Source organism: Suncus etruscus, chromosome X (assembly GCF_024139225.1).
Source record: "Suncus etruscus isolate mSunEtr1 chromosome X, mSunEtr1.pri.cur, whole genome shotgun sequence".
NCBI lineage: Eukaryota > Metazoa > Chordata > Mammalia > Eulipotyphla > Soricidae > Suncus > Suncus etruscus.
This window is the reverse complement of record NC_064868.1, coordinates 33,482,777-33,510,038: the sequence shown is the minus strand read 5'-3', so window position 1 is coordinate 33,510,038 and position 27,262 is coordinate 33,482,777. Positions and strand designations below refer to the sequence as shown.

At 38.1% G+C, this 27,262-nt stretch overlaps 2 protein-coding genes across 2 annotated transcripts in view; one reads left to right on the top strand and one right to left on the bottom strand.

Annotated features, from left to right (window-relative positions):
- LOC125998817 (plasma membrane calcium-transporting ATPase 2-like) overlaps positions 1–4,147 on the top strand; it is an 883,863-nt gene extending 879,716 nt beyond the window's left edge. The window contains 1 exon segment of the mRNA XM_049766880.1: positions 4,020–4,147. Coding sequence (XP_049622837.1) covers positions 4,020–4,147 — 128 coding nt within the window.
- A 20,179-nt stretch (positions 4,148–24,326) lies between these two features.
- Positions 24,327–25,667, bottom strand: LOC125998816 (protein FAM47A-like). Its single transcript, XM_049766879.1, has one exon. It carries the CDS (start codon positions 25,665–25,667, stop codon positions 24,327–24,329), a length of 1,341 nt encoding a protein of 446 aa, XP_049622836.1.
- Positions 25,668–27,262: the final 1,595 nt, after the last annotated feature.

The following is a 27,262-nucleotide window of genomic DNA, read 5'->3' as shown; positions in this document are numbered from 1 at the left end:
TATTGATATGATCATGTGGTTTTTATTTTTCTTGTTATTGATGTTGTGTATTATGTTGATAGATTTACGGATGTTAAACCAGCCTTGCATTCCTGGGATGAAACCTACATGATCGTAGTGGATGATCTTCTTAACGAGGCATTGAATCCAATTTGCCAGGATTTTGTTGAGGATCTTTGCATCTGCATTCATCAGCGATATTGGTCTGTAATTTTCTTTTTTGTAGCATCTCTGTCTGGTTTAGGTATCAAGGTGATGTTGGCTTCATAAAAGCTATTTGGAAGTGTTTCTGTTTGTTCAATTTCATGAAAGAGTCTTGCCAAGATTGGCAGTAGTTCCTCTTGGAAAGTTTGATAGAATTCATGAGTGAATCCATCTGGACCTGGGCTTTTGTTTTTCGGCATACCTTTGATTACTGTTTTAATTTCATCAATGGTGATTGGGGTGTTTAGATTTGCTACATCCTCTTCCTTCAACCGTGGAATATTATAAGAGTCCAAGAATTTATCCATTTCTTCCAGGTTCTCATTTTTAGTGGCATAGAGTTTTTCAAAGTAGTTTCTGATTACCCTTTGAATCTCTGTCATATCAGTAGTGATCTCTCCTTTTTCATTCCTGATACGAGTTATCAAGTTTCTCTCTCTCGCTTTCTTTGTTAGGTTTGCCAGTGGTCTATCAATCTTGTTTATTTTTTCAAAGAACCAACTTCTGCTTTCGTTGATCTTTCGGATTGTTTTCTGAGTTTCCACTTCGTTGATTTCTGCTCTCAGCTTTGTTATTTCCTTCTGTCTTCCTATTCTTGGGTCCTTTTGTTGAGCATTTTCTAATTCTATTAGCTCTGTCATTAAGCTACTCAGGTAGCTCCTTCTTCCTTCCTGATGTGTGCTTGCAAAGCTATAAATTTTCCTCTCAGTACTGCTTTTGCTGTGTCCCATAAGTTCTGATAGTTTGTGTCTTTATTGTCATTTGTTTCCAGGAACCTTTTGATTTCCTCCTTGATTTCATCTCAGACCCACTGGTTATTGAGCATGAGGCTGTTTAACTTCCAGGTGTTAAATTGTTTCTTCTGAGTCCCTTTGGAGTTCACAAATAATTTCAGAGCCTTGTGGTCAGCGAAGGTAGTCTGCAAAATTTCTATCCTCTTGATCTTATGGAGGTATGTTTTATGTGCCAGCATGTAGTCTACCCTGGAGAATGTCCCATGTACATTGGAGAAGAATGTGTATCCAGGTTTCTGGGGATGGAATGTCCTATATATATCCACTAGGCCTCTTTCTTCCATATCTCTCCTCAGGTCTAGTATATTCTTGTTGAGTTTCAGTCTGGTTGACCTATCCAGTGTTGACAAAGCCGTGTTAAGGTCCCCCACAATTATTGTGTTGTTGATATTATTTTTCAGATTTGTCAACAGTTGTATTAAATATTTTGCTGGCCCCTCATTCGGTGCATATATGTTTAGGAGAGTGAATTCTTCCTGCTCTTCGTACCTATTGATTAATATAAAATGTCCATCTTTGTCCCTTACAACCTTCCTGAGTATAAAGTTTGCATTATCTGATATTAGTATGGCCAGTCCAGCTTTTTTATGGGTGTTGTTTTCTTGGATACTTTTTCTCCAGCCTTTTATTTTGAGTCTATGTTTGTTCTGATTATTCAGGTGCATTTCTTGTAGGCAGCAGAAGGTTGGATTGAGTTTTTTGATCCACTTAGCCACTCTGTATCTCTTAACTGGTGCCTTTAGTCCATTGACGTTGAGAGAAAGAATTGTCCTGGGATTTAACGCCATCTTTATTTCGAAATTTGGTGTGTCTTTTGGGTAGTCTTGTCTTAGATTAGGTCTTTCAGTTTTTCTCTTAAGACTGGTTTTGTGTCTGTGAAGTTTCTGAGCTGTTTTTTGTCTGTGAAACCATGTATTCTTCTGTCAAACCGGAAAGTGAGTTTTGCTGGGTATAGTATTCTGGGTGAAGCATTCATTTCATTCAGTCTTGTCACAATATCCCACCACTGCTTTCTGGCATTGAGTGTTTCTGGTGACAGGTCTGCTGTAAATCTCAGGGAAGCTCGCTTGAACGTGATTTCCCCTTTTTATCTTGCTGTTTTCAGAATTCTGTCTCTATCTGTGGGATTTGTCATTGTGACTAGGATGTATCTTGGGGTGGTTTTTCTGGGGTCTCTTTTGGTTGGTACTCTTCGGGCATGCAGGATTTGATCACATATATTCTTTAGCTCTGGAAGTTTCTCTTTAATGATGTTCTTGACCGTTGATTCTTCCTGGAAATTTTCTTCCTGGGTCTCTGGGACTCCAATGATTCTTAAATTGTTTCTGTTGATCTTATCATAGACTTCTATTTTCATCTGTTCCCATTCTTTGACTAATTTTTCTATTGTCTGCTCATTTGCTTTAAGTTTTTTGTCCAATCTCTCTTGCTGTATGGAATTGTTATGTATCTCATCTTCCACAGCACCAAGTCTATTCTCAGCTTCTGATACCCTGTCCCAGAGCTTATCCATTTTGTCATTCACTTCATTTACTGACTTTTTCTGTCCTGTTAGTTGACATGTTATTTCAGTTTGGAGTTTTGTGATTTCTGTCTTCATATTTTCTTGGTTTTTATTAGTGTTCTGTTCAACTCGATCCATGGTTTCTTGGAGTTCTTTGAGCATCTTCCATATTGCTAGTCTAAAGTCCTTATCTGAGAGGTTGATTAGTTGGTTGGTCATTATCTGGTCCTCAGAATTGTCATCTTCATTCTCTATGTCTGATGCTGGCCTGCGTTGTTTCCCCATTGTCACACTTGTATTGTGGGTTTTTCTACGTGTTGTGGTGGTATTCATTGTCTATATGATGCAGGCAGCACACTCCTCTGGCTTCTCCCTTTCTGGGTGGGCTGACTTGCCTCTAAGGGAGGGAGTCCTCCGTGGATAAAGCCTCACACTGGGTCAAATCTTAGGCCCTAGCATGCAACAGAGAAGACAGTCCGGAGAGAAATGTTTGCTTCTGTGATATAGCGCCGTTCTTAGTGTGATTTTTCCTTCCTGTTGCAATGGTGTTCTTTCAAGAGTTTCACGCAAGAGGACAGTAGACAGAGATATACAGGTCACACTCACAGTTTTTCACAGTTGGGCCCCACTGGGCCGGTGTACTTTCATGGATTTTCCCCACCTGGTGTCACACACAGGGAGCTGGCTTTTGCAAAGGCTTGCCGGTTTTCCATGAACAAATTTCTATGCACACTGCATATAACTTATGTAGAAGTGAAGAAACAAAATGGGAATAAGTATAATATGTGGCCTGCGGGCCATAGTTTGAGGACTATTGAACTAAAGGAACCAAAAATAGGTAGGCAGAAGGAAATAACAAAGCTAAGAGCAGAAAGCCTGTCTTAAATACAGGTGGGGGGGAGAAGGAGGAGGGAGATTTTGGGCATTGGTGATGGGAATGTTGCAATGGTGAAAGGGGGTGTTCTTTATATGCCTGAAACTTATCATTATAATCTCATAAATTTTTATATTACTCAGTATATTAACAACATAGGCTTATATTTAACGTGATAATTATTCATAATTTTATGAGTAATATTCCTTTTAAAATTTTGTAGATACTTCTTGCCTAGTCTCACTGATTTGTTAATTTATTTTCATGAAATCTTTTTATTATATTTTATTTTAATAATATTTTTATTTGAGCACCTTGATTATAGACATAATTGTAGTTGGGTTTCAGTTATATAAAGAAAACCCCCTTCACTAGTGCAACATTCCTACCACCAATGCCCCCATCTCTTTTCTCCCCCAAGCCTGTATTCGAGACAAGCCTTGCACTTCTCTCACTCATTGACATTGTTATGGTAGTTGTCAATGTAGCTATTTCTCTAACTGCACTCACCGGTCCTTTTGGTGAGTTTTGTACTCTGAGCCAGTACTTCCAGCCCCATGAAATCTTAATCCCTATAACAGCCTATGTTAAAACTCAGTGAAAAATACAACTTGTAAAAGTAAATGCTTTGTCCTGAATCCAGAAACAGAAACAGAAATCGAAACAGAAAAGGAATTGTTGAATGAAGATCTACTCAAGAACCTGACAAAAGACACTGATCTGACCAATAAGTTCCAGAATGGTGTGACAAAACTGTCCAAAATATCATAGACATGTCAACTCAGCTGACTTAACTGACCAGGCTGTTGCATTCATTCACCGACTCAATAAACAGGAAATCTCAGATATCAACCAGTGCCTGGATCACATGACAGACATTATGAACCAAGTAGGGGACAAGTAGATCTGCTTCACACAAGATCAGCAGTATTAACCAATACTTTGATGATGAGAATACCATCCATACTCCCAGATTGAAAGACAACCTCATTGACATCAAGAAGTAACATCAGCCAACTTTGTCAAGGGATTAATCCTTGAATAAATTTTCTTTGTAAAGACAAACAAGGTAAATGGTTTGTTAAGTGCTTTCTGTGTGGTTCATATTATTTTCCATCTAAATTTTTCATTACTCAATTCTTACTTGTATTTGAAAATTAACCAGTGCACTTTTTTACTTATTTTTTCAGTAATACTTTGTTGACACACTGCGATTTACAACATTGTTTATTATATAGTTGTTTCATACATACTGTGTTGCAACACCAAACCCACAACAATGTCCCTTTATATCCACCAATATCCTCAGGTTTCAGCCCACCCTACAGATTGATAGATTTCCTCACACCTACCCTGTTGACAGATGTATAACAAATTTAATTTATATAACTTGATCCAATAAAACTTAAATGAATGACAAATAATATTATCAGAAAATAAATCAATATAATTCAATTTATGATGATTTAATGTTATATGTTTTAACCTTTCTTAATCTAGTAGAGGATTGTTATATGCAACAGTGAGTGTTGTACTCACTGTCACCTGTTGGGAAGTTTGTTCTATTTTTAGAGAAACTCTTTTAATGCTTCTTGCAAAACTGCTTTTAAGGCTATAAATTTCCTAAGCTGTTTCCTAACTTTGAATCTTTGTAGAGTACTTAAATCTAAATGACAATTTAACTGGTTAGAGAATTCTTGGTGAAGTCTTGGTTTTGCTGAGATTTTGTATTATAATGATTCCATATTATTTTGACTCTTAGAGGTTCCTTCGATAAATCAGCTGTGGGCTTAACTTTGAATTTTGTCATCTTGAGTATGACCTGTATTGGCATTTTCCTAATTAGTCTATTTTCACTAGCACTTTCAGGACTCAGATATTGATGCCTGTAATCCTCAACTCTGGGAAATATTTATAGATTATTTCTTTTTTAAAATTTTATCTTATTGAAACCATTGTAATCTACAAAGTTCTGCATGGTTGAATTTCAGATATACAGTGAGTCAGGACAATTTTCACCACTAGTGTCAACCTCCCTTCACCAATGAACCCAGAGTGCATCATATACCACCACACAATCATGTATGTAATCAAGGTGTTTAAATAAAATATAAAAAAGAAAGGGAATAGGATTTTGAAATTTGAAACTTGAAAAAATTTTTGAAGGATAACTCTTTTTGACTGTGGATTTACCCTTCAGCACTGTCTGTTCATTGCAGAACATAAGCAGGGGTAGCGGTGTAGAGAGCAGCTTCGGTGGCATGGAATATTATTTTCTTGTACATGCTGCTATTGAAACTTTGCTTAAGATTCCTTAGATATTAAATAACTGTCAAGATCTAAATAGCAGTGGTAAGTAAATATGACAGTTCCACATCCAAAACAATTTTATTAGAATTTTTCTTTTTTTTAATATAATTTTTATTTTGATCATAATGGCTTACATATTGTTGACAATAATATTTTAGGTACATATTTACATAAAATCAGGGGGATTCCCATCGCCAAATTGTCCTCCCTACACCTCCGTTTCTGTCCTACCTCCCATTTCCTTTTCCCTCACCCCATGGTGGCTAGAATATGTGGTCCCCTCTGTATCTAACCCACTACTTAGTAGTCTTGTACCTGTTTGGTCTTGATGCCTCCCTTATTTCCCCCTCTAACTGGAGGCAGGACTAGATAGTTCAAGTTGCTTGGTTTTGTTTGAAAAAGAGAAAAGTAATAAACTGGGGTAAGAGTCTAATACCCCAAAAATGGCAGAGTCCTTCTAAAGGCTCTCATCATCAATTTGGGAGATGGAGAAAAAGAAGGTGAAACACTCCACTAGTACCAAAAGAAGTGTCAAATATCCAGTGAGGGCTCCAGCTATATCGATAAGCACCACAAAGAACAGACAAAAACAAACAAACAAACAAACAAACAAAAACAAAAATAGACAAACAAAAATCACGCCATGGTCTTGAAATGAGAAACATGGCATAGCACATAACGAAAGAGAAGAAAGGAAGAGAAAAAATAGTATAATTGGGGACAACACTTTCGATAATCACACCCAAACAGAGAAATCGACCAAAATAGATAGGTAAATCAAAAATAATAATAACAATAATAAATGAAGGTAATATATATATTTATATAAAAATAACCAAGGTTTTGTGCTTTTTGTATTTTTGTTTTTTCCCTCCTGCCCTGGCACAGTAAATATTGGGGTCATTCGAAAAGGAATTCACTTGGCCTAAGAGATATGGGGTTTCTCCGTCCTTGGAGCATACTGTCATGGGATCAACTCTAGACTTTGCTCAGGATCCTTTACTTTCCCGGTGGTGTTTTTTTTTTCTTTTTTTGGTGTGTGGAAGACTTCTGCTCTGTGTTTAGAGGTCTCAGTATCTGCACAGATCCTGAGGTGGGACTTATGATGAACTCAGTCTTTGTGGTTCTAGAGGTTCTGTTACCTCAGTGTCATTTTAATCCATCTTCTGTGGTTGGTGATCTTGGTCTTTGCACTGAACCTAGGGTGGCACCTAGGATAGCGTCTTTCTATGTGCTTCCAAAAGCCCCATTCCGTTACAATTATCTCTGCCGGACCTTTGGGACTGGGGATCATGATTATTGTGCAGGTCATAGTTCAAACCCTAAACTAGGGCTTTTTTATTGGTCCCAAGATGTATACAGTCTGGTCGTGGTTCTAGCAGCCAGTCATCTGTAAATCCCGATCTTGGCTTTTGGACCTACCAAAGGGTGCCAAGACTTCTGGTTTTGTCTTGTCGTTAGTTGGTAAGGTAGGCTAATCTGCTCTAAGGTCAAGATGTTTCTATGTCGGGGATCAAGGGTTCAAGGCTGGATGAATGGTATCTAATCACCTGACGTCTAAGTTGATTCCACATGACATATTTTCAAGGCAGGAGATATCCTTATATTGTAAACAACTATGAGTTCCTATCTCTAGTAGATAAGAGCTCTTTTTTTATATATAAGATTTTCCCCTTTACTTAGTGTGCCTTTGCAGGGGGAAGTGGTGCTACATTATAATGTCTGTGTATTTGTGGGTGGACTGATGGGATAACAGAAACAGGTCACATACCCAACAACGAAGAGAAAAAAAGGAATTAAAAATGTATGTGCTCACAAATATATATGTAGAACAAACATTTAAAAAAGATAAATAAATAAATTAAAAAAAGAAAAAAGGGAAAAAAGAAAAAAAAAACAAAAAAATGAAATAAAATGAGTTAGCGAAGTTTTTAAAGGACCAAAGTGGTGCAGAGGACTACCTTACATTTGGGGGGGAGCAGGTAAAGAGGTAGTGTATTACAGGTCTTATGCCTATGTTGGAAGTACAGTTTTTCCCATTGTCTTTTGGGTTTTTCTTGTGTGTGGGTTCCCAGGCATCTTCCTAACACACCCCCTGACCTTCTTCAGATTCGTAAAAATTTGCGGCAGGGAGGTCTTGGAAGAGTTTTTGCATTGGGGATACTTTTGGACCTAGGCCCGGTTTCAAGGAACAGTCCATGTTAGGGGGAGTTGGTAGGGAGGGCCTCAAAGCATGAGTCCACAGGGGAGTTGGCTGTCTTTTCTTGCAGGAGACGAGGTGTGGGTTTATCTGGGTGTCCCCTCGCCTGGGTGCTGGGTACTGGTTCGTTGGGTAGGAGGTAGATCTTGATGCCTAATAGAATAAGGACTGAGTGTGAAGAGTTTTAATATGGTGGGAGATCTGGTTGGATTGAGGGGTGAAGGGATAGTTGGATTTCCAGAGGGGAGAAAGGGGAAGGTATATGGGAAGGGTATGAAGGGAGAGAAAAGAGAAAGTACCTTAGAAAGAAAAGAGGAAGAGAAAGGGAAAAAAGTAATGAGCAGAATAGAAAAAAAAAAGTAGTGAGAAGAGAGGAGAGAATAGCAAGGGAATGCTGGTTTGATTGAATATGTTCGAAGAATAGAGCCTGTAGTTTAAGTCTGTATGTCGCAGGTACTGCTTCGGTGGTCAGACTGGTCATGTGCTTCAATTCCTAAAAGAAGGTATTACCTAGAGATAAAGTGTATGTTAAAGAGTTTTCTCGTGGCCATCTCGTAGTGCAAGCAAGGTATGGTATCCCGCGTGGTATCCCGAGTTGCCACCTTAGTTTGTCCGCCCTTTGTATCCAAGGGTGCCTGTGGACAGAAAAGCTGAGAGGTTACTTAAAATATAGTAAGATAAAGGCATTAAAAGTTAGTGTTATGGTATGTTGCCATTGCAGTCCGTGATTTCCCTTGGTGTTCTATACTTGTGTTCCTGTATACGAACTCTAAGGGATTATTGTGGGCCTTTGTTGTAGAAGTCTGATTACATACCTGTTCTCTCTATGCTGCCGTTTCTGGTTTTGCTGTTTTCTTTGTGGTATAATGTGTAGTCAAGAGTTTGCATTGTTCCTTTTTCATGTATTTTGGACACTGCTCCCACGTATATGTTGACTATTATAGTGTTCGGAGTTTCTACCCTGTTAAACCCTGTTATTTGATTGTTAGGTATTAGTTGTGTATAAAATATGTGTTCTAGGTGTTTTAGAATAGTGCTACCATTCTGTGTTTATCTTTTGTCTTCTGACTTACTTTGTTTAACATAACATGATCTAGTTCCATCCACGTTGCTGCAAAGTCTGTGATTGTATCATTTCTGACTGCCATGTAATATTCCATTGTGTATATGTACCACATCTTAATGATCCATTCATCTGTTGTTGGACATCGAGGTTGGTTCCAAGATTTGGCTATTATACTGAGTACTGCAATAAATAGTGGGGTGCATACGTATTTTGGAATGAATGTCCTTCCATCTTGGGGGTATATGCCTAGGAGAGCAATTGCTGGGTCAAATGGCAGCTCAATTCTGAGTTCTTTGAGCACTCTCCAGACTTTTCTCCATAGATGTTGGACTAGGGGGCATTCCCACCAGCAGTGGATGAGAGTTCCTTTCATACTGCATCCTCGCCAACAAAGGTTGTTTCCATTATTTTTGATGTGAGCCAACCTCAATGGTGTAAGGTGGTATCTCATTGTTGTCTTGATTTGGATCTCCCTGATGATGAGTGAAGGTGAGCATGTTTTCATGTGTTTGTAGGCCATCCTACTGTCTTCCTCAGAGAAGTGTCTATTCATTTCATCTCCCCATTTTTTATGGCTTTATTTGGTTTTGAGGGGCTCAGCTTTCTGAGTGCTTTGTATGTTCTAGATATCAGCCCTTTATCTGATATGTCAAGTGAAAAGATTTTTTCCCATTCTGTTATCTGTCTTCTTGCGTTAAGTAGGGTTTCTTTTGCCATGCAGAAGCTTTTTAGTTTGATGTAGTCCCATTTGTTTGTATTTGATGCTAACGTTCTTGCCATTGGTGTTCCATTCTCAAAGACCTTTTTGATATATAGGTCTTCGAGTGTTCTGCCTATTTTATTCTCGATAAACTTTATAGATACAGGTCTGACTTCAAGGTCTTTGATCCATTTTGAGTTGACTTTTGTATAAGGAGTGAGATATGGGTCGATTTTCACTTTCGTACATGTGGTTTTCCAGTTGTACCAACACCATTTGTTGAATAGGCTTTCTTTGTTCCATTTCAGATTCTTGCCTCTTTTTTGTGAAGTCTGTATGTGTATGTCTTGTTCAGTGTCTGTCTGTTTTGCATATTTTGTATATAGTCCCCTTTTTCCTAACTTTATATTCCTCAATTTAGTCTTCCTTATCCTTCCTTTCCAGTCCTTAACATTTAATTCTCAGAATTCCCTTCACATGTGCAACTCATCTCCTTCACCCACAACTACAAGCCTCCTGATCTCGGCCTGAGGAAGAAATCCGTGACTCTTGGAGTTTTGTACCATGTTTGCTGCAAACTTGTTGGAAATGAAGCCACCTGGAATTTGTGTCACAATATATCCCCAGAGAAAAGATCCATGTATAAGACCCACAATCTTCTGGTTTTCCATCCACATACACAGTGCTATTGTTGACCATTTCTACAATGGCTACCCCAAGATTGCACCGATCCCAAAGGAAATGCAGAAGCCCAACCAACTCATAATGGCTTCAATCCGTTTTTCCAGACCCATCAAGTCTCTTTTGACGGTCTTCTCGGAGTTCCAGACTCCTCATCTTTACAGATTGGTATTGGACTCTGTAGAAATTTCACCCTTTGTATTTTTCTTATAATTGTAATCCTTTGAATTTATATTTAGTACTACACTTCTTTTGACTATTGTAATTAATGTTTTTCTATTTTAGTTTTTAATCTTAGGAATTGATGTATTACATTAGGGTTTTGCTTTCTTGACTTTAGGTTAGTGGGATAGATATTTTTGCCTATAATTTCCTAAATGATATTTTTGTCTGGTCTCAGGGCTTTTTGCATGGGCGCATCATAGGCAAAATACTAGGTTTATAGGAGATTCCATCCATTTTGGATGGGCCCTCAAGTTGTTTATTTTACACAGGGAGGGCCTCTGCCTTAAACATTTTTGTTTTGGTTTGTGACTTAATTTCCCATCTATAAATAACCGACCTTATTGGTACATAAATTTTGGACATCATATGGACTTCAGCCTGGATTAAGAATTTGGATTAAGTTCAGAAGCCTATTGATCATCATTGCAGTGGCCCCCCCCCACTGTGCAGGGGGTATATGCTTCTTCCTCCAAAATAAGGGCCTAATTCAATGACCTCAAAGATGGGCTTTCTGGTCTACCTGGACTTGAATGAAAGTGGGTTTGGAGAGATAGCATGAAGATAAGGCATTTGCCTCACATGCAGAAGGTCATTGGTTCGAATCCTGGTATCTGCCAGGAGTGATTTCTGAGCGTGGAGCCAGGAGTAACTCCTGAGCACTGCCAGGTGTGACCCAAAAACCAAATACCAGAAACCAGCAACAACAACAACAACAACAACAAATAAAGAAAAGGTGCTTCTTCTTCTAACCTGCTACACAACCTTTCTGGCGTCTCTTTGAAGGATCTATGTATATCTTAATTTATCTTCTCAGGAGCTTGTAGTTGATTCCTTGATACATGTTTCTGGTTTTAGACACCCTGTGTTTATGTTAGAAGTTTTTCTTTACATTTTTTTTGATGCACTTAATCAAACAGCCACTTTTATTACTGACTAGTTTTTCCTTTAATAATTGTAGAGAATATTGTTTGTTTACTAAAAATAAATGGGGGAATTATTGTGTATATAAATATTCTTGGGATTATTATGTTACTGACCTTACTCTGCTCCCATGATTGTGCCCTACCCTAGGGTGTGACCTGGCATTCTGCCCCCACCCTAGTGTGGTACCTGATTCTGCTTCCACCATTGGGTGGTAACTGATCCCACCATTGGGTGGTACCTGATTCTGGGGCATAAAAACAAGGGTCTGTGGAAGGCAAGGGGTGGTTGGCTGGAACTGAGGCTGAGACCTTGGACTTCAGTCTTGTCCACTGAATAAAGCTAATATTTCCACAAGCCTGACTGTCTGTGAGCTGTTTACCCACTCCGCTGTTTCACTTCAGAACTGTCGGCTGGACAGGGTGGCAGACGCATGCTCCGAGCTGGAGGGGAAAGACCTCATCCTCCATCCCTCCATCAGTCAACCTCTTCAGGGGCTGACTTGCAATAGAGGGGTACTGGTGTGACCCAAGTCCCGCACCTTCCTAGGCCTGCTTATAAAGGCCTTTGGCATGGCAGAGGACTGCCTCAAGTAAATCTCTTAATCACTGCTAGTATTATGTCTTTCACAAAGAGAGAAAATCTTTTTCTTCTCTTTTTTTTTGCTTTTCATTTTATTTTTCACCCTTCAAATGAAATAGAACATTTTATAGAGAAGTGATAACCTAGGTCTAACACATCAAACTTAATAATACATCTGATCACAAAATATATGGCTATTTCCCTAAGTCTTAGTATTCTGAGATATTTATTTTTCTTGAAACACATTCTTTAAATTATAAACACTGCCACCAAGAAACATCTTCATTAGGGTCAATACATTTGAGAGAAAATCTTAAATGTCTCACCACATACCAAAAATTGTGGTCATACTTTTGCAATATAAGTGTATCTAATAATCATACTGTTTATTTTATTATGCATCTATTCTTGACTTATTTAAGTATTAAGTACTTATTTAAGTAAAGCCGTCTTACAAATAGTTTAAAATTATTTAGGAAAATAATTTTTATTGACTCCTGAGCAAGGAAAAATGAATAAAATTTATTTATCTAAACAATTAGTATGATATGAACTTACATATAAGGACTCTCAAATACTTAATGACTTTAATCAATAAAAATAAATATCTGGGGCCAAAACGGTGGCGCAAGCAGTAAGGTGTCTGCCTTGCCAGGTTAGCCTAGGATAGACTTCGGTTCAGTCCCCAAGCGTCCCATCTTGTCCCCCAAGCCAGGAGTGTTTTCTGATCACATAGACATGAGTAACCCCTGAGCATCACCGGGTGTCGACCAATAAACAAAACAACAAAAAAATGATCATTTTTCATTTCTACTCAATGCTCATGAGACTGCTTTGCCCCTGGTACAATCCACTTTTTTTTCCTTTTATGAAGACAAGACATAGAAATATGAGGGAGAACACAATGATTCAAGTTTTATGGTTCTGATTAAAAGAAAAAATGGACAGGAGTCCCTGTCTAGAAGCTATAAATATAAATTTTAAAAATGAATTTAAAAATTAAATACACAAATTAAGTTAATGACAATAGAATCAAGAGACCTAAACTACAACAAGCTATACATAAAAGGGATCTGTTACACTAGCAATAATCCAGAGAGCTAAGGGTGGAACTATGGGATGCATGCTGGGAACAGTGACAGAGGGAGGTTTTCACTGGTGGTGGTAATTGCCCTAATTTATTCTCACTATGTACCTTGAAAATAACTTTGAAAACATATAATTCAAGTTTATTTCAATAAAAATTAAAAACTAAATAAAATTTAGGGCCAGAGCAATGGCATAAGTGGTAAGGTGTCTGCCTTGCCCACATTAGCCTAAGACGGTTTGGGGTTTGATCCCCCAGCATCTCATCTAGTCCCCCAAGTCAGGATCAATTTCTGAGCACATAGCCAGGAGTAACCCCTGAATGTCACTGGATGTGGCCCAAAAACAAACAAGCAATAAATAAATAAATAAATGTATCAACAACAAAGCTGATCATATTAAAATATTTCCTGTTTTTAAAAATGTCTTATCCATCCTATAATTGGGACACGTCTATAAATAAATGACTTTCCCTGTAATTAGGCCATAAAACAGGCAATATACAATACAAATACAAATCACTATATTAAAAAATAAAGGAATATATTGACTAATTTGGTTTACTGATATAAAGCATTTCTATGGCTCAATGTTGATCTGATTACATAAAATGCTTTCTAAGGCCCTGCCAATAGTTCTCTATAAAGACAGACATTTTTTGAATGCTGCTTTTTTAGTAATGTAAGGAAGAAGGCCAAAACAGGCAAGGCTTCTGTTAGTCCTTCCAGTATCATCATTTAATATGGTAATTATTTATGAACAAAGATAAAATGCCACCAAAGTATAGTGAAACTCATACCTGGCATGCAGAGGATCAGGGTTTGATACCCAACAAATAATGGTTTCCCCAAGTGTAGCACTGGGAAACTCGAAGGAAAACTGCAATCAAAAAATGATCAAGAAACCAACAAAGAAATAAAAGGCAAAGCACTGGAAGGAAAAATCCAATATCTAATGAACAAGGACAAAAGAAACAATCTAAGAATTGTGGGTATACCAGAAGGGGAGGAAATAGGGAACGGGGAAGAACAGGTAGTCAGGGAGATAATAACAGAGAACTTCCCCACCCTCTGGAAAGACAATTCAGGACATATCCAAGAAGTCAAGAGAGTCCCTAATAAAATAGACCCTAACAAACCCACACCAAGACACATAATAATCCAAATGGCAAAAAACAAAGAGAAAGAGGAACTCCTGAAAGCAATAAGGGAGAAAAAAAAACCTCAAGTACAAAGGAAAGGACATAAGATTCAAACCAGATCTCCCATTTGAAATAATTCAAGCAAGAAGACAGTGGAATGACATATTTAAACGACTGAATGAAAGAAATTTCCAACCCAGGGTCCAATACCCAGCAAAACTACCATTCATATGGGAGGGCAGACTAAAAACATTCTCAAACATAAACGAACTTGAACTATTTGTGCAAACTAAGCTGATCCTAAGCGACTTACTCAGAGATGAATTACACAATCCAAACCCCCGATTGTAACAACAACCACTCCACACAATACAACTGTACAACAGTCCTCTCTATCAATAATTTCCCTAAATGTTAACGGACTAAACTCTCTGATTAAAAGACACATAGTAGAGAACTAGGTTAGGAAAAATAAACCGGACTTCTGCTGTCTGCAAGAAACATACCTACAGTTACAGGATAAGCACAGGCTTAGAATAAAAGGCCAATGGAAAACAAAAAAGAGCAGGGACAGCCATTCTTATATCAGACCAAATTGTATTCAACCTCAAGAAAGTGATCAGAGACAAAGAGGGTCACTACTTACTGATTATGGGAACATTAGATCAAGAAACACTAACCCTGGTCAATATCTATGCACCTAATGTAGAGTCACCAAAATATGTGAGGCAACTACTGGCAAACCTGGAGAAACACATGAAGGGAATTGTGATAATAGTAGGGGACCTCAATACTCCACTATCACCACTGGACAGATCCTCCAAACAGAAAAATAGCAAAGAAATAAGAGCGCTAAATGAAAAATTAGAAGATTTAGGGATAATAGACTTATATAGAGCCCTTCATCCCCAGAAAGCAGAATACACATTCTTCTCAAACCCACATGGAACCTTCTCCAGAATAGACCATGGTAGAAGCAGTCTTTCAGATAAATTATAATTAGTGGACATTCCTTTGGAATAACTACAGGTGATGGTAAACCAGTCTGCAATTTGCCCATAGGTATCATGGATAAATTTACAGCTGTAAGATCCATCAAAAGTCTCCATTTACCAGATTTCTTTTTTATAGTGAATATAGGTGAATTCCATTGAGAAAAAAATGGTTCAGTATGTCCTAAACTTAGCTGTTCCTCCAATAATTCTGTCAGCACCTTTAATTTATCAGTTTTAAGGGGCCACTGACCTGCCCAAATTGGTTCGTCAGATTTCCATTTTATTTTTATTGGTGCTGGTGTTTTTATGGTAGTGGCCCCTACTAAAAATTTTGGGTTTTTAAATCAAAAGAAGGTTCAGGCTCTTCTGGAGCTAATGGGATGTGGAATTCTGCTTTCCACTGTTTGTGTAGGTCACGGCCCCACAGGGATGGTGAAAATGGGCCCACGTGAGGTCTGATTATTGCTTTTTGATTCTGGGCCGTAAAATTTCATAGTTCTCGTGCTCAACAGAAAGGAGCTCAGGCCTTCTACTCCTTCTAGCGAATACAGGATTTCCTGAAGAGGCCAATTTTCTGGCCATTCTTTATCAGAAATTATGGTAACCTGAGCACCCGTATCTATCATTTCATCAAAGGGTTGCCCTTCCAAGTGAAGTTTGATCATTGGGTGTTCATCTTTAAATTTAGTAACCAGAGCCACGATTGGGTTTTGAACAGCACCCGGATCTGTGCTTCCAAAACCTCCAATTCTAGTCTTTTCTGAGGTCCTTTATATGACATAAGGCACTATTACTATCTGGGCAATCACTTCTCTTTTTTAAAGGTCCATGTAACTGGTACAGTAGTAACTACAATGATTTCTCCCATAGAATCTGAGTCAATGATACCAGTGATTACTGATATACCCTTTATGTTGAGGGAACTACTGCCAAGAATCAAACCCATAGTATCTGGGGGTGGCGGGCCCACAATGCCAGTTTCTAACATGTAAGGGTATGCTCCTGGGTAAATTGTAATGTCCTCTGGGCATAATATGTCTAATTTGGCACTCCTGATGTGGAGTGAATTAATTTTCTTATCATGATGAATTTTCTTGGGCAGGCTTGGAAGGATTATTGTCTGTGAACTTTGCCCCTGATTTGGAAGGGCCTGTGGGCGTTACCCTGCATCTTGTATGTGTGTCCTCGAGGACCTGAATTTATAAGGAAATGGCAATTTCTTTTGATATGCCCCTGTTTTCCACAATGGTAGCAGGTGATTTGCCTCCTGGGGATTGTGTTGAAACCTCTACTAGGTTATTATCAATGAGGTTTCTGGATCTGCAATATTTTGCCCAGTGGTGACCCCTTTTGCATTTTGGGCAAAGACCTGGTTTATGGAAAGTGTCCTGTCCCCCAGGGGAGTAAGGCATCATTCCCTTGATAAGTGGGAAGGTTTGTACTGAGTCTAAGTGGGGTGGGGGTTGGGGTTCCCCATAGACATTCCGACAGGCATAAAGGAAATCATTCACATCTGCCTTTTCATTTAATGTATTCAATACTAATCTACAGGCCGAATTTGCATTATGATAAGCCAAAAATTTTACTAGGAAGTTTCTCATCTCCTCATCTTCAACGTGTAACTTCAGAGCATCTTTAATCTTACCTACAAACTCTGCATATGACTCATAAGTTCCTTGGGTAACTTTTAAAAAGTTTCCTCTACCAATGCTGTTAGAATCAAATTTTTCCCATGATGACAATGCAATATCCCTAATTAAATTTAAGATTTATTTAGGGAAAGCTGCTGTCTGAATATTTGCAACTTGATTGTCTGCCATCAATAATTCATATTATAGAGTAACACCTGCCATTTGCTTTTTGTACCATCCGGGCTATATAATTTGGCTTTTACACCTTCTGAATAGTACAATTCCCATTCAGTTTGCTGTTTAGATGATAGGCATACTTCAGCAATTCTTTTAAAATCATACAAAGTCTAAGATGTGTTATGACTCCAAAGTCTTAGTAACTCCACACTGTATGGCGATTTTGGCCCATACTCTTTACATGCTTTTTTAAACTGATCTAATTCTTCCATCTGATAGGGCACATAGTTAGAAACATTTACCCCTTGTAAAGGGGATGAGGCCGGATTAGCAATATTACTCTGAATAGAGCTCTGAGGCCATGCGTGTCATTCATTGTCTGAATCTGCACTGTTGTGCGATTCAATTTTGTGAATAGAACGATGCCTCCCTTCTGGAGTTAGCACTGGAGGTTGATCATTGTCTGAGTCACTACTGTCATGCGATTCGCTAGAATCAGGCTTAACTTTCCGAGTTGTTTTTCTTCCAGCAAAAATTTCTATATTGTTGATGGTGGGGCTGGATTAGTCAGCCCACACCTTGGTTTGAATTTTCATCGGAAAGATTTTCTTATTATCCATACTGGTTTTAGCCTCACCATTTTACACTTTCTATTTCCTAAATACCAGCCAATAACTATGCTCACAGTAAGAATGTGAGCCAACACAGAAATTCCACAAACTATGATGGCCGGAGACAATGCAAATTTCATTTGAGATATAGATCACAACTGTCCAACTGCAGTGATTGTCCTTAGATCAAAACCAATTAGTTTTAAACAAAATGGAATAATCCACTTATATACTAGAGAACCAATGCATAAGCAAAAAGGTGGCAGAATTCACATGACTAACCACAGAAACCATTTAATGGTCAGCAGAGGAAATTTCCAATGAAGTATTTCCCTTACAGTTATTGAGGGTCCAGTTTCAACCTGTTCGGGCACCATTATGTTGCAAGTCAGCCCCTGAAGAGGTTGACTGATGGAGGGTCTTTCCTCTCCAGCTCGGAGCACACATCTGCCACCCTGTCCAGCCGACTGTTCTGAGGTGAAACGGCGGGTAAACAGCTCTCAGACAGTCAGGCTTGTGAAAATATTAGCTTTATTCGGTGGACAAGACTGAAGTCCAAGGTCTCAGCCTCAGTTCCAGCCAACCACCCCTCGTCTTCCATAGACCCTTGTTTTTATCCATCAGAATCAAGTACCACCCAATGGTGGGATCAGATACCACTCAATGGTGGAAGCAGACTCAGGTACCATCCTAGGGTGGGGTCAGAATGCCAGGTCACACCCTAGGGTAGGGCACAATCTACTGGATCAGTGTAGGGTCAGTAACATAATAATCCCAAAAATATTTACATACACAACACCCCTTTACCTCCTTCCTCCGGAATTCCAGGGCTTCTCCTGGGCCACATGCCTGGGTCCCACAAGGAGCTTAAAGGTTACCCTAGGCTTTTCCCATTTTCAGCCTGGCTTCCGAGGGAGGGATTATGTGGGGGCTTTGAACTTCCAGGCTTCCAGCTCTTGAAGGATCTCTTCCCTTTTTGGGAGCTGGGAGCTTTTGCCAGCATGAGGAATGGCAGCACAAGAGGTCCTGGCTTCAGGAAGTCCCAGGCCATTTTCCTTACTAACCCTATCCATTGTGAAACATATAGACAAATATTTGGATATCATTTTGAACCTATCCGTTGTGAACATATAGACAAATATTTGGATATCATTGTGTTTAATCTGTTTGTCATTTTCAGAATGTCACCCAGCAGCTCATTTTATTCCTTTATTCCTCTCACCTCCTATTACCCCACATTTAACATTTTTTATACTAATGATTTTTATTTTGGCCAAGGTGGATTGCATATTTTTCACAGTAATGTTTTAGTGGAACTCTGAAGCTTCAGCAGGCAACACGGGGACAACATGGCTCTTCGTGGTAGGCTTTTTGGCCAAGCTTAGGGGAAGGTGCAGCCTCAGCTGTCCCCCATAGCCTTCTCTTCTTCCTCCAGGTCCCCAGGGTTACCCCTGGCCGCCTGCTCAGGACCCAGCAAGTGGGTTCCAGGGAGGAGCAGTTTAAAGGAGACCCCAGGCTTCCCCATTACTGTAGGGGGTGGGGAGGGGACTGGTGAACTTCCGGCTTCCAGCAATTAGGAAGCAAACGGCTCTTGGGAGTCGGAAGCTTCAGCAGGCAACACGGGGATGACATGGCTCCATGCGCTCTTTGCTTGGTCAAATCACAGACCAAAGTGGTGTTCGGAAACCACACCCTCCCTCTTGACTATTTCTAAAACATAAAAGGATCAGTTGTATCTCCTTTGTATATCTCAGATGTATTCCCTTAACATCTATAACTTTTCGAGTATCCTCTTATATAGTGACAATTTTGCCCACTGTTTTTTTTTATTGTTTGCTTTTCCCCATCTGAGACATGTTTTATAAGCAATACTGGTAGAAGAGTATCTCTGTATAGAATTCATGTATGAACCAAGTTACGGGGAATGTTGGACTTTATTTTTCGACCCCCAGATGTACCAACAATATTTGTGGCATTTCTCTTTTGCATAGACACATTAAAATGAGAAAATAATACATAAGCAAACAAGTTCGTAATAGAGATGGGAACACAAATTTGGTAATGCAGTTAGGACTTATACCCTGAACATTGGCATATTGATTTGGCTTAGGCCTCAGAAGAATGGGCATTGCCCATACACCCTGGAACAATAGATACTATCTATAGAAACAACCACAATTGTCTATAACATTACCAGGATCCAAACATCTACCAGGGAATACCTACCACTGCTCTGGCATTGACTTTCTCTAAAGAGTGCTCTCAACACCAAGATGACTTAGCAACAGCCTGCTTGCAGGGCAGATCACTTCACATCTAATGGTATGCTTAAAGTAGAGGATGCTCCACATCAGCCTGACTTCGATGAAAGAATTGCATAGAATCCAGAATCTTTAAATATAGGAACCTGATACCAACAACAGCTCAAGTGTGAAGAAGTTTCACTGGGACCACGGAGAATGACTCGGGTTGGACAGACTGGTATGCCTGGAGTTCATTGGGACCACGGAGAATAACTCAAGTTGGACAGACTGGTATGCCTGGAGCCCAGAGTCGGTCTTATGCCTTCTTACAATCAAGCCAAGGATTTTTTTCCTTTGTCCCCATATTATTCTGGGCCTATACAAACAACAGCGATTGCCACTGTCACACCTTTACTATTTTTTAACCCTTTTCCTTTAAGGAAAAAAAAACCAATTTAATGAACTTAAAAACAAATAACTGTAGGAGAATGCCTGTCTCAAATACAGGCAGGAGATGGGAAGGGGGAGGGGGGCATTGGGAGGGGGGAATGTTACACTGGTGAAGGAGGGTGTTCTGTTTGTGACTGTAACCCAACTATAATCATGTTACTTAAATAAAAAATATATTAAAAAAGAGATGTACTTGCATGCTACTGACCTCAGTTTTATCCTGAGTACTTCTCATAGTTCCTCAATCTCCACTATGACTTATTCATGAGCAAAGACCCATATTTAAGCACTGAGTAAGCTAATATGTTTACTTACCATCTTGAAACTATTTAATATTGCATTAAATATAGTTGTTGCTGAATATTAGATTCTCACAACTTGCTCATTTTTTTCTTTTGTTTTTTTTTTTGACCATACTCAGTGATGCTCAGGGGTTATTCCTGGATATGCACTCAGAAATCACTCCTGGCTTGGGGGACCATATGGGATGCTGGGGGATCGAGCCATAGTCTGTCCTAGGCTGGTACATGCAAGTCAGACTCCTTACCTCTTGCACCACCGCTCTGGCCCCCACTTAGTCTTTTTTTAATTGGAATTTTGAATCTGCACATCTCCCAATACCCCAAGCTGTTAGTCCCCTGATTCTCTGACCTTATGTTTTGGGTATTTTAGATTCCACATATAAATGCTGTAATATAGTATTTGTCTTTTTCTTCTACATTAGTATAAAGCAATTTATTTAAAATTACCTTTGCATTTCTAAAAATTTTAGAAAGGGGCCAGAGCAGTGGTGCAGGGCGTAATACATCTGCCAATACCCCAAGCTGCTAGTCCCCTGATTCTCTGACTTTATGTTTTGGGTATTTTAGATTCTACATATGAATGCTGTAATATAGTATTTGACTTTTTCTTCTACACTAGTATAAAGCAATTTATTTAAAATTACCTTTGCATTTCTAAAAATTTTAGAAAGGGGCCAGAGCAGTGGTGCAGGGCGTAATACATCTGCCAATACCCCAAGCCACTAGTCCCCTGATTCTCTGACTTTATGTTTTGGGTATTTTAGATTCTACATATGAATGCTGTAATATAGTATTTGACTTTTTCTTCTACATTCGTATAAAGCAATTTATTTAAAATTACTTTTGCATTTCTAAAAATTTTAGAAAGGGGCCAGAGAAGTGGCACAGGGTGTAATGCATCTGCCTTGTGCATGCTAGCCTAGGACAGACTGCAGTTTTATTCCCTAGCATCCCATATGTTCCCCCAAGCCAGGGGCAATTTCTGAGTGTGTAGCCAGGAGTAACCCCTGAGCATCATCTGGGTGTGGCCCACAAACAAAAAAATTAAAAATTTTAGAAAATTTTTGACATATTAAATGATAATATAATGAATATTGAAGATCATTTTTCTGTAGTTAGGTTAAGAATTTTTTATTTTGTACTTTAAAAACTATTAAATAATGAACATTAAAATGTTCTTTATCTTATATACAATATTTAAACTGTATTTTCTACATTATTTAATTTTTGCAGAGAATAACGGTAGACTGAAAGTGAACTTTCATATAAAAATTTATCCAAACTGAATCTTCAGTATAGAGACCTAGTAAGAACTTTGCGTACTTTTTAAGTATACAGGTAGGGAATAAAAACCATAATGATTCTAAGAAATATCTAGTTGAGAATTTTTATAAAAGACCAGTCTAGTATGGGTAATGCATTATGAGCAAAGGGTAAATGAACCAAGCTATAGTATGGGATGCCAGGGAGATAGTTCAAAGTGCTTAAGCACAAACTTCTCACAGACAAAACTCAATATTTGATGACTAGGTGTGTCCCTGGCAGTCCCAAGCAGCACTCCTTGGCCCGAGCAGCACTGTAGGTTAATCACTGAATGGCAAGACCTTAATGCTTGATAATGTCATTTCCATTTCATCAGTAAGGAGATATGTTCTGGGAAATATAGGATCATTTTACTAAAATGTAAAAAAAAAACATGCATTTGAAAACAGATAATGAAAAGTTAAAGGACAATGCAGCCGCATGAAGCTCAAAAGCTTAAATAGTCATGGAAACCAGAAAACTCTGAATCAAAGGACATAATTTTGACATTTTTGTTAACTGCTTATTAAAAAAGGAATCTCTTGGACTTTGAAAAGACAAATGACAAAGTGACGCTTATTTCTCTGTTATATCAGCACTTGTTTTTGTGTGTGTTTGTGTATATGTGGTCGGGAGGTCATGGGTCATACTGTTGCTCAAGATTACTACTGGCTCACTATGCTAAGAGACCATTTCCTATTGTGATTAGAAGATTATATAGCATATGTTCTTTAATAGAAGCCAACTAGAATGTCAGAATCTTTGTTAAAACATATATTAATCAAGTCAATAATAAGTTGACTTTAGAAGGATAGTGTGTTTACACAAGATTGCAATGTTTGACTCAACCCCTAGTAATAGGGAATATAATTTATAAAGGCATATAAATATAAAGTGACACATTGACCGGAGTTGCTAATACTGGAGCATATCTGTGTATTTGTGTGGGAAGTATGTGAAGGTATATTTGTTTATAGATATATTTAGATAAAAATTGATAATTAAATATGTTCATTTGACCAGAGTTTAATTAAACTATACAGAGAAGAAAGATAAGATTAAAAACCATTGGAAAATTAAATGCAGTGGTGATAAAATTTAAGATTATGGTGAAAAATTTGGATTAGAAAGAATTTCTAGGCCTTGTCTTACAAAAATATGAGAACTGGCTCTAAAGACACACAGTGTCTACAAATTTTATCTGAAATAAAAAATTTACACATATACATATATTGCTTTATATCTTATAAGAATAAAATATAAAACTTTCATTTACAGTTGCTTCATTAATGCAAGTAGAAGTGCAGTCTAAATTTGTGCAAATATTTCAAGCTAAACATTTTCCTAGCCCAGACATTTTAGCTGTTATTTTAAAACTGTAAATAAGTTGCTTGTTTTTATAAAAATTTTATATATAAATGTTAAATAGCTATTCATGAAATGCTAAGATTAATTCACTAGAATAAATAAGTAAAGATATTTGATATTGCTTTGTAGCTTTGCTCATAGTTTATGCTGCATACCAAATTTACCAGCCTTTAAGCATTTTATAATTTTATATCTAAGTACAGAATTATTTGTACTTACTATAATTATATTCATATTTATATATGATATGAAAGCCATTTTTACTTGTAACTTAGGTATGTATTTTTCAGTATCTTTTGTAGAACACTGTTTTGGCTTATTTCTGGTTCTGTGCTCAAGGGTCACTCCTGGGAGTGCTTGGAGGACAATAACTTGCCCCAGGATTCTAATAGGAGTTCGCTATGTGCAATGCAAGCAGCTTAACCCCTGTACATAACTCCTTAACACCTTAACTCCAATTTATTTAACTCCAGACATGTAGTGTTCAATATTTTGGTAAGCATGATGCATTCCTAAATGGAAGTGATAATTTCTTATTAAAGCAGAGTTAATATATTTAACTGGTTTTGATTTTTCATAAAAATAATTACTACAAATCATTATAATTTTAATATAAGTGGAAGCATACTAGTTTTCTTTTTCAGCACAATTATTTTGAGATTCTACTAATATTACAGCTGATATAATAAAAACTTTTAAAGAGAAATTCTACTTTTTATAGTTTTATCTATTTCCAAAATAATTGATATTATTTTTATATTTTAATGCTATAGAAATGTGAGAGATAGGTACCTATTGATTTCATAGTCAATAAAACACATAGTGACACATCTATAGATGGTTACTGAGGCATTTTTATAAGAATTGGATTTTATGTCTACAGATATTGCAATGCCAAATTATTTGTATCCACTGAAGACATGCATGATACTGTCTGTTCAATGCTTACAATGAAATGGTCACTGAGATTGTAAAGCCCGAAATCTCTCCTCTTCACTGTCCTTCCCTAAAAGTGGGTACATCTTCAATACTCTTTGCATGGGAGTTTTGTACTGGTCATATGCCCATTTCTTCTTGGTAAAAAGCTTTTCAATGACCCAAGGCATCTTGTAGCCATGGGCTACAACATAGTCCTTAAAGGCAATTGTTCCATAAAGTTCTTCAAGAACATCTGGGCGAGGACGCCACTTCCCCAAACCTTGAGCTTCCAGTAATTTCTCAGGATCAACCAAAGGTTCATCATTTATTAACTTTGTCCACAGCCTGGGCTTCAGGTACCATGCTCCATACCTTATCTTCATAGGTGTGGGTTTATAAGGATCTGGTAATTTTGCAATTTTTTTCTCCCAATTAGTTTCATCTATAGCAAATTCTACCTCTTCTTCGTCAGTGAGGGTCCTTTTGTATCTCAAACGTAGAGACATGTCACTTACGTTCTTTATGCGAGCGGTTTGATAAACTGGTTTGAACTCACCATCAAGATCAAATAGCTTCATGACATAACGTTCAGTAACATCATGTTCACCCAAAGCAATAGCCCATCTGCAAAATTCACGAATCACTTTAGGTATATGTTTACGATCACGAAATTTCTGTGAATGCTTTTTCTTTTTGCGTTTCTTCTTTTTTTCGTCAGGCTTTTTCTCGTCAGGCTTTTTCTTGTCAGGCTTTTTCTCCTCTTCTTTCTTGGAAGGCTGGAAAACCTCCACCAAGATTTCAACAGGATGTGACCTAGGAAAGGATCGCCTGCGCACCTTTTTCTCCTTGGGGAGTTCAATTGGAGGGAACCATTCTACATCCAGCAGCTCCATAAAACAGGGTCCTCTCACCACTCGTACTAAGTACTCTTTAGAATCATTTTCTTCTAGTACGGGGAGGACAGAAAAGTACTGCTTATCATCAGCAGTATCATATACAAACTCCCCAATTTGTGCCCGTGACCTCAACCTTTCTAGCACGTCCATTAATGTTTGCACACTTGGCAAGTAACTCAGATTATGATCTTTTGTAGCTGCTTTTGGAAATTTTTTGGGCTCTACTTTGGGACTCTTTGGTGGCTCAGGTTTGTGAACTGTTTTACAAACCGAGGGGATGAGGAAACTATCCCTAGGGCAAGGGATGATGACATCATCGCAAGATGGACAGCCATTCCTGAAGTCATCCAATCCATCTTTCACAAATACCCACCTCCGACTGTCCAGAGAGCTGGGGAACATATATTGCGCTTTCTTGTGCTTTGGGAAATTCGTGGAAGGTAGCCTTTCTTTGTACCAAGGTGTACAGTTCATTCCCAAGGGCATAGGCTCCAGCCTATGCCCAAACAGCCACTTATTGCTAAACAACATGGTGCGCCAGGCTGGTAAGCCACCTTTGGCTTGGTGGTTTGTTTTCCTTAGTCTTTAGTTTTGCTAGGAGACCATGGAACCGGATGTAGATGGGTTCTTTTGGTGACAAGAGGTAGGCGGAAGTAGGTGCTCCATACGTAGTGTACATTCTTTTGGGAGGGGCTGCAAATTCATTCCTTTAGTTACAGGTTAGTTAGGTTCAGTTAGTGTTCAGGTATAGTTTTCTTTTTGTCTTTTCATGAGCCTATGGATTGTTTCCAGTTTGAGGCAACTGTTGCATAAAGTTGTAGCAAATATTTGTATTCTTTTAATGCACATATGCTTTGTCATTGATCAACTTTAGCTAGGAGTTGAGTGGGGGATCTTATGATTGGTGGTAACTTTTATAGAAACCTTCACTTTTTATTTTGATGGGGGTGGGCAACATCTGGTTAGGCTCAGGACTAACTCTGGGTCTTCACTCAGTGAACACTCCTGGCAGGCTTGGGGTAACTCTATGTGGGGATCTAACTCTGGTCAGCTACATGCAAGGCACGTGCCTTATCAACTGCACTATTGTTCCTGGTCCAAACCACCAAAATTGTAATGCATTTTAAAAAATAATTAATACTCCATGAGGTAGTGTGTAAGAATTGCTCTTCATCCACATATTCTTCAATACTTGATAGGGTTGATCATTTTAATTTTAGTTTTTTTTAATAGGTCCATAGTGGTTCAATTGTTGCCCTTTTTAAATTGTTGATTAACCTCAGTACGTGTTTAGATTTCTAATGTAACTCCATTATCAAATAAATGATTTGCAGTTTTTCTTTCCATCTATACTTTGTTACTTTTAAAACTCCATCAAAGAGCTGATGTTTTTAAATTTGATTAAATCAAATTTATCAGCTTTTTTGGATTGTGGGTTTTTTTGTCTTATACCTCAGAAATATCTTTGGGGGGGCTGGAGTAATAGTAAGATAAGATGACTGGCTTATCTTATTTCAATGTGACCCACCAGAGTTCAATCATTGACACCCAATATGGTACTATATAGCACTGCCAGGAATGATCCTTGAGCACAGAGCCAGGGGAAAGTTCTGAGCACCCCTAGGTATGGCCTGGAGAACAAAAACAAAACAAAAAAATCCACCACAAATAATTGCTAGTTTGACTTCTTAAAAAAATCTTCCTTCACGAAAATGTTATTGTAAATCTATAGAAAACCAATCACCTGCATTTTTGGAAGTTCCTATCTCAACAAGACATACTTTGATCCCATTGATTTTTATGCTTTGACACCAATTCTCTTTAGCTTTGTCAAAAACAAACACAAAATTCTGAAAGAGTTGTTGGATTCTATATTAAAGTAATTGTTGAGAATATTTTCATCTGTGTTCATCATAGATATTGGCCTGTAATTCTCTCTCTTTTACTTTTTGTGGTGTCTCTGTGTATAATAACAGGGTTACGTTAATTTCATTCAAACTAATTGGGGGTGTTTCTGTTTCTTCAATGTCTGAAATAACCTGTAAAGATTTGGAAGTAGGTCCTCTTGAAAGGTTTGAATG